The sequence below is a fragment of the Glycine max genome, chromosome 13 (genome assembly GCF_000004515.6).
Source record: "Glycine max cultivar Williams 82 chromosome 13, Glycine_max_v4.0, whole genome shotgun sequence".
In the NCBI taxonomy this organism is placed as follows: Eukaryota; Viridiplantae; Streptophyta; class Magnoliopsida; order Fabales; family Fabaceae; genus Glycine; species Glycine max.
This window is the reverse complement of record NC_038249.2, coordinates 9,372,178-9,380,348: the sequence shown is the minus strand read 5'-3', so window position 1 is coordinate 9,380,348 and position 8,171 is coordinate 9,372,178. Positions and strand designations below refer to the sequence as shown.

Below are 8,171 nucleotides of genomic sequence, written 5' to 3'. Positions count from 1 at the left end.
TAATTGTGTTTGAATATTGTTTCTTTATTTCCCTCTTTGGAATGGAGTGGCTATATTTTGTTGTAGTTGTTCAAAATATACAATGCTTAATCTCTGTTTCAAGTGAAAACATCAATCCACAACAACAAAGGTCACATCCTTTGGGTTGAAGCAAAGTTTTGTATCACAAGATTTTGTTATCTTTGCTTTATTTGGGTAATTGATGTTTAACGTTCATCAACCTTTAATGCATATAAAGTCATAATCATTATTGAAATTATTGTTATTATTATTGTTATTGTTGTTATTATTATTATTATTATTATTATTATGTAGGTTCTGTTCTTCTATAATTTCTTAGGTTCTTCTATCATTTCTTAGTTTATTTTCTAATAAAAAAAATAAAAAAGATTAGGAAAAAAATAAATTGTTTTGTTGTTGAGTGAATGTGCAACTACAGGCACAATATTAGCAAAAGACAATATTATTATTGTTATTGTTATTATTATTATTATTATTATTTAGTTATTGTTGTTTGTTTCATATTTTTTCTTCCTTATTAATTTTTTCCGTTTTTTCCCCTTTTTGATTTTCCTGATTGCAAGGTTCTTTCTTTGTGCTTTGTTTTATGCATGTTTATTATTATTATTATTATTATTATTATTATTTTGATGGAAGGTTCAAGCTATTTGAGAGGTTCTTCAACTTCAAATTTCATGCTATTGTGCTATGGATTTATGTCTTCTTTCTTATTAATTCATGTTTCATTTTCTTCTTTACAATTACAGTCATGTTATTATCATATTTCTTCGTTCGTTTGTATGATCCCTTCTCTCCACCATGAGTAGGCCAGAACAACCACGGGATTTGAAGACGTTAGTGTTCCTCTCATTTTTTGCTTGATTTTTTTTTTTTTGTGGTGAAGTGAATGGCAATGAGAAAAATGCCATAGGGATGGTGGTGAGTCCTATTCTTTTGCATTGTCTTTTAAATTTAAGTTGTTAAGATATTGCATTTAATAGAACATGAACATGAATTTGAAATTGATAATTTTTCCCTCTTATTGCAGGTAATTAGAGGAAATAGTATGGTCACTATTGAGGTGCTTAAAATTCAAGTGTTTAAGTGTAAATTAACAATCAACTTATTGTTATGTGACCTGACAAATGTAAATATGGAGTAATTTGTATTATAATTGACATGTTGTCATGTGTTTATAAAAAAACTATTTGATTTATTTGAAATTTCAATTCTCAATTTAATTACACTTTCTTTTTAGTTTTTAACCCTTTTAGTTTTAAACATTTATTTTCTTTATTATGTTTGAGCCTCATGAGATTCAGCTTAATATAATTTGTTAATTTTGTGATCTGAAACAATTATTGTGCATGAACATCAACCTTTGAAGTTCCCTTAATCAAGTGATCTATGCGTATGTACAGGTTTTAAATTCACATAAACATCAATCTTTGAAGTTCCCTTAATCAAGTGACCCATTCGTATGCACGAGTTTTAAATTCACATGAACATCAATCTTTGAAGTTTGGTTAATCAAGTGACCTGACTAGTTATTATATTAAAATTAAAATAATACTACGTTTAAATTGTTATTATAGTCTAACCATGATAGTAGTACGTAACCATTAACCGGCGCAGTTTTAAAAAAAGCTAGCTTTCTTAGACTTCGGACTAAGGAAACTGGAAAGAAAATGCAAATGTCCTTATTAAAGAATTGTGGTAGTAACAAATTGACCAGGGTCTGCATAAAAAAACAAGACCTCGTTTCCAAAATGAGTTTTTTAATATCAAAATTTGTACTGTATTCGAATCTTACAATGCATTCTATATACTAAACGTGCCTTTTGACCCGCAAGCCTAGGTTGACTAGTAAAGTTGCAACTCTCTAAAAGAGGTTGTTATTATAAGAGTGCAACGTTTCCAAAAGGCAATGTTTCAAGTTTGTGTCTCCACCACAACAAACTCACAAAATGGATAAGCAAATTTTGTTTCTTCTTCCCCTTCTCATCATGTCCCTCTTCACTGTTTCAATAGCCGCTGAATCTTCCAGCTCATGCCCCATGGATCTCAACTATGTTGAGACCTTTCCATGGGACTCTTCATCCTGCAGAGACCCTGTTGACAAGAACCACTGCTGCCAAGTCTTGCTAAGTGTAATTGGCATAGGACTTTCCCAACATCTCAAACAAACTTCCTTGTTTCAACTTCCCAATGAAACCATTTCCTCCAATTGCTTATCCAATTTCCAAGCCAAACTCACAGCCTTGTCAATTGACCCATCTTTGGTCAATTCTTGTTTTCCCAACTCCTCCCAGTTTGTCACTAATTCCTCCACTTGTGCAGGTATTGTTTTTTAGTTTTCTTTATGGATCAATGTTAGTTGTTAATTTTTTTGTTAATGAAAGATTCAAATTCACGACTTCTCTCACTCAATTCTTCCATTACCACTAAGTCAGTCTTATAATTGTTATTTCGTGCAGGTATTATAACCATTGATGATTGGAAGCAAAAAGTGGGGTTGATTAGCCCCTTAGACACTTCTTGCAATGGGGACCTGAGTGATCAAACTCGTTGTAGCATATGCTCTGATGCTGGCCTCAAAGTGACATCAGGGCTCAACAGTAACTCCACAAGATGTTTCTACTTCACAATTCTGTATGCTGCAGCTATTGTTAACCAGTTTGGTCCAACAAATTTAGGCACGGCAAGTTGCATACTAGGCATGCCACTTTCTGTAAAAGGGTCATCAAATAGAGGACTAGTGTTGAAGCTTGTTATTGGGCTATTGGGTGCTTTTGTTGGTGTTCTGCTTGCTTTTGTGTTGATTGTTGTCTATAGAAAGTGGGATAAGAGAAGGAAGGAAGATATGCATCACAGGGAAATTGAAAGCGGTGTGAGGAACAGTGTTTTGCCTAACACTGGTGCCAAATGGTTTCACATATCGGAGCTTGAGCGAGCCACAAGTAAATTTTCTCAGAGGAACATGCTAGGCCAAGGTGGTGATGGTGTTGTGTACAAAGGGACTCTTTCGGATGGCACCGTGGTCGCGGTTAAGGAGATTTTTGGTTTGGAGACTAAAGGGGATGAAGATTTCACCTATGAGGTGGAGATCATAAGCAAGATAAAGCACAGGAATCTTCTTGCTCTTCGCGGTTGTTGCATTTCAAGTGATAATGTGAAGGGTAAGAGGAGGTTTTTGGTTTATGACTTCATGCCTAATGGAAGCCTCAGTCACCAATTGTCAATTGCTGGTGCTAATAGGCTAACATGGCCACAAAGAAAGAACATAATCCTTGATGTGGCTAAGGGTCTTGCTTATTTGCATTATGAAATCAAACCCCCAATTTATCACCGTGACATTAAGGCTACCAACATACTTTTGGATTCCAAAATGAAAGCCAAAGTTTCTGATTTTGGTTTGGCCAAGCAAGGTAATGAGGGACAATCTCATCTCACCACAAGGGTTGCTGGCACATATGGTTATTTGGCACCAGAGTATGCTCTATATGGCCAACTAACTGAAAAAAGTGATGTGTATAGTTTCGGCATTGTGATTCTTGAGATCATGAGTGGGAGAAAAGTGCTTGACACAATGAATTCATCGGTTGTTTTGATCACGGATTGGGCATGGACACTTGCAAAATCAGGGAACATGGAAGATATTTTTGACCAATCAATAAGAGAAGAAGGACCAGAGAAGGTCATGGAAAGGTTTGTTCTTGTGGGGATACTTTGTGCTCATGCAATGGTGGCATTAAGGCCTACCATTGCTGAAGCACTTAAAATGTTAGAGGGTGATATTGACATTCCTCAATTGCCTGATAGGCCAGTGCCACTTGGTCATGAGTCTTTTCCATCTTCTTTGTTGCAAGGTTTACAAAGTGGAAGATCAACGGCATATTTTTCATCATATCTTTCATCTTTTTCAACAAGGATGAGCACAGTATAGATTGAAAAGTCTAGACTAGTTTGTTTGTGCTGCCATTAGTATTTGGATCAGAATTAGGTGTAAGTCAGCAATTCACGGCCACCACTTAGCATTTGAAGGTTCGAATAATTGACCTTCAGAAATCGTGCCGTAAATATCTTTGATTATTCTTTTTCATTTTGTACATTGTAATTTGATCATATACGATTGTTATGAAGTTTGATTTGTTGCATATGTATAGCGTCCTAGGAAAAGACTTATGAAGTAAAAATCCTAATATACTTTATTGTTTTATTGGTGAATATATATTTCAATGCTTTGAAAGCAAGGAACCCTCTTGCTTTGATAACCAGTAAGATCAACTTGTACAGTGAAACACTATAATTTCGTTTCTTTCTCTTTCTTTTATTTTTAAAAAATAAGTCTACAACTTAGGTAGGTTTTATTCTTGCTCCACCCTTATATATATTATATTCAAATTTGGCTTTTGCTTTTGTTTTTGGTCATTTTAAACACATGAGTAAGTTGTTCATACTTCATACTTTCCGGCCCCAACCGTCAACTTGCTTGGTTGGCCAAATTCAACAACTGTATATTTTAACATGTAGTAGGCCAACTTGCCTTAGTTTTTCAATTATGTCCAGCTAAGATTCGGATTCCAAATCATTAACGTTATAAGTAATAGACAAGCATACCAATTTTTTTTATTATTTCTCTTAGCCAGGAGCAGGACACACTTCAAAACCCTGAACTTGAATTCGACATGAAAGTTGGAGTTGGAGCCATTAGAATCTCAAACAAATAATAAAAAAATAACATTTATATAGTATCTTCTTCCTTTCCATTTTCCTACTCTTTATTTCCACTTAAACAATGTGTTACACTGTTAGCACTTTTATTTTTAGCTAGTATTTTAAGAAAATTATTAGCATTTTACTTACAAATATGGGTCATTTTCTAAACTTTAGGGTCTGAGTATAATTTTTAATAAAATTCAACTCATATTTTTTTAAAACATAAAAGTTTAGCCATTTTATTTAAATACTGAGCAATTATGAAACAAAATTTATTATCAACAAGTAATAAATTAAATTATTTAAACTTATTCTAAAAATAGATTTTTACACTTTTGGTTTCTTAGTTTATTTTATGTTGGATTTTAATTCCTTAAATTTTAAGTTCATTAAATTTCTATATTTTTAAAATTAAGCAAAAATTGGTCACATATTTTACCCTTTTTTCTTTTACCTAAAAGCCTTAAATTCTCCTTTTTCTTATCCAAATATTTAAAGATTTATGATGGATTTAAGGTATAAAAAGGTTTTAGAAGTTAAAAATTCAAAATTTGATAAAATTTAAAAGATTTTATAGAATGTTATATAGGTCCGAAGAGATAAAAATTAAAAATTGAGATTTTCTATTTGAGAGGAATATTCAATGTTTTGATCTGCAAGTTTTAAATATACAAAGGGTTTCAATAATTTAGTTAATTTAATTTTGAAAAATTTGAATAAAAAATGACAAGTTGAAAATTTACCATATATATATATATATAAAAGTCAAGTGATCCTGATACATGTATAATTTGTCATGTCTCAAATTTGTTGAGTGTTGTGTATAAAAAAAATCTCACTAAAAATAATTAGTCCTACACCTAAGAAATATTATAATTATAAACCAAAAACACTGCCTATACATACAGAACCTAGCATAGCATAGAGGTTGAAATGAATCAATACAATACTCATACGCTTGAATAATTAAGATGAAACATGTGCCTTAGATCTTCCACTTCCTTGCAAACCATGCAACAGAGAAGATTGAAAAGAAGCATGACCCAAAGGCACCGGCCTATCTGGTAATTTGGGAACATCAGTGTCACCCTCTAACATCTTAAGAGCCTCAGCAATAGTAGGCCTTAAAGCCACCACAGCATGAGCACACAGCATTCCAACATGAACAAACCTTTCCATAACTTTTTCTGGCCCTTCTCTTATTGACTCATCAAAAACTTCCACCATCTTTCCTGATTCCACAAGTGTCCACACCCAATCAGTGATGGCATCCGCTGATGAATTCAAATTATCAAGCACTTTTCTACCACTCATGATTTCAAGAATCACAATACCAAAACTATACACATCACTTTTCTCAGTTAGTTGTCCATATAGAGCATATTCTGGTGCCACATAACCATATGTGCCAGCAACTTTTGTAGTTACATGAGATTGTTCCTCCTCACTACCTTCTTTTGCCAACCCAAAATCTGATAATTTAGCACTCATTTTGGAGTCCAAAAGAATGTTGGTAGCCTTAATGTCACGATGATAAATAGGAGGCTTGATTTCATAGTGCAAATAAGCAAGCCCTTTTGCCACATCAATGATTATGTTCTTTCTTTGTGGCCATGTTAACCTATTGGCCACATTAAGAGATAATTGGTAACATAAGCTTCCATTAGGCATGAAATCATAAACCAAAAACCTCCTCTTACCTTTCAAATCATCACTTGCAATGCAACAACCCTTGAGAGCAAGAAGGTTCCTATGCTTTATCTTGCTTATGATCTCCACTTCATAGCAGAACTCTTCATCCCCTTTACTCTCCAAATTAAAATTCTCCTTAATTGCAACCAAAGTGCCATCTGAAAGCTTCCCTTTGTACACAACCCCATCACCACCTTGGCCAAGCATGTTCCTCCTTGAAAATCTATCAGTGGCACGTTCAAGCTCCGATATGTGAAACCATTTTGCACCAGTGTTAGGCAAAACACTGTTCCTCACACCGTTTTCAATTTCCCTATGATAATAAACCCTTTCCTTCCTTCTCCTATCCCACTTCCTGTACACAACCATCACCACAAAAGCAATGACAACAACACCAACCATGCCACCCAATACCGCAAAAACCAGCTTCACAACTTTTCTTCTCTTCTTTGATGACCCTTTTGTTGTTACTTCACCATTCAGTGGCACCCTCAATATGCAACCAATCGTGGTTGCATCACTTGCACCTTGTGGATTAACAACTGCTGCAGCATATAGTGATGCAAAGGAAAAACATTCTTTGACACTAGCATTTTGGTTAGTACTAGTAAGCTGAAAAGCCACTTTAAAACTTGATGCAATGCAATTTTGACACCGAGTTTCGTCATCAAGGCTTTCTTTGCAGTAAGAGTATAATGGACCAAGCCTAACCGAGTCCACTTTTTGTTCCCAATCTTGTGTGGTTATAATACCTGCACATGTGGAAGAGTTGGTAACAAATTGTGAGGGGTTAGGGAAGCAAAAAGGGACCAAAGAAAGGTCTATTGACAAGGCTTTTAGCTTGGTTTGGAAATCTGATAAGCAAGTTGAGGAAGTGTTTTCATTGGGAAGTTGAAACAATGAGGTTTCTTTGAGGTGTTGGGTGAGGCCTATGTGGAAGATGGTGTTTAATGCTATGCAACAAGGTTGTTTGTTGATTGGGTTTGTGCAAGATGAAGTGTTCCATGGGAAGGTTTCAACGTAGGTGAAGTTGATGGGGCATGATGAGGAGGAGGAATTAGAAGCTGCAACGGTTGTGAGAATGGTGAAGAGGGGAAGAAAGAGTAATATTGTGACGTTGTTTTCCATTTGGAGATTTTTTTTGTGATGGTGAAACAATGGTTTTGTTGGAATTGTTGGGAACTTGGATTTTGAAGCATTTTAATAAGGCATTCTCAGAGGAATGATGATGTTGTACATCGTACTAGTCAAACTTAGTTTGCTTTGGTCTAAAGCCACTTCGGAAAATGTTTTAGTTTATTTTTGTTTTAAAAACTTAAAAAGTCGCTTGTGGCGGTTTATTTATTGACCGGCTTTTTGGTTATCGTGTTTGACATTTTTTGTTTTTCTGGGTTAGGGGGTTGTTGGTAGGTAAGAACTAAGAACGGATTGCGATGGTCGACGATCTCTAGTCTTTTTTTTCATAGTGCAGCTTTGTTTATAATAATTTTCAGATATTATTTGTTGTTTCTGTGAAATATTTTTTTAAAATGCATGGATATGAAAATGAAAATAAAAAATTAGAAAGAGATACAGATAAATAGGATGTTTAGAATTTGATATTTCAAAAAGTATAATTTATTTTAAGAAAAGGTGTTTACTTTCCATTAAACATGGTTACAGTTTTTATTTTTAATTTTATAATGATGAATTCGGTTATCAAATTTTAAAAAATATTATATGGATTTATTCTTTATTAAGAGTATTATAAATTCTTAGCA

General features: G+C 34.0%; 2 protein-coding genes across 2 annotated transcripts; one reads left to right on the top strand and one right to left on the bottom strand.

The window, feature by feature from the left end:
• Positions 1-1,916: 1,916 nt before the first annotated feature.
• Positions 1,917-4,217, top strand: LOC100820563 (probable receptor-like protein kinase At1g11050). Its single transcript, XM_003542096.5, has 2 exons — positions 1,917-2,340; positions 2,478-4,217. Exons 1-2 carry the CDS (start codon positions 1,968-1,970, stop codon positions 3,944-3,946), a joined length of 1,842 nt encoding a protein of 613 aa, XP_003542144.1. The 5' UTR covers positions 1,917-1,967; the 3' UTR covers positions 3,947-4,217.
• A 1,354-nt stretch (positions 4,218-5,571) lies between these two features.
• On the bottom strand, positions 5,572-7,894 carry LOC100798901 (probable receptor-like protein kinase At1g11050). Its single transcript, XM_006593761.4, has one exon. It carries the CDS (start codon positions 7,537-7,539, stop codon positions 5,686-5,688), a length of 1,854 nt encoding a protein of 617 aa, XP_006593824.1. The 5' UTR covers positions 7,540-7,894; the 3' UTR covers positions 5,572-5,685.
• Between the last annotated feature and the right edge of the window lie 277 nt (positions 7,895-8,171).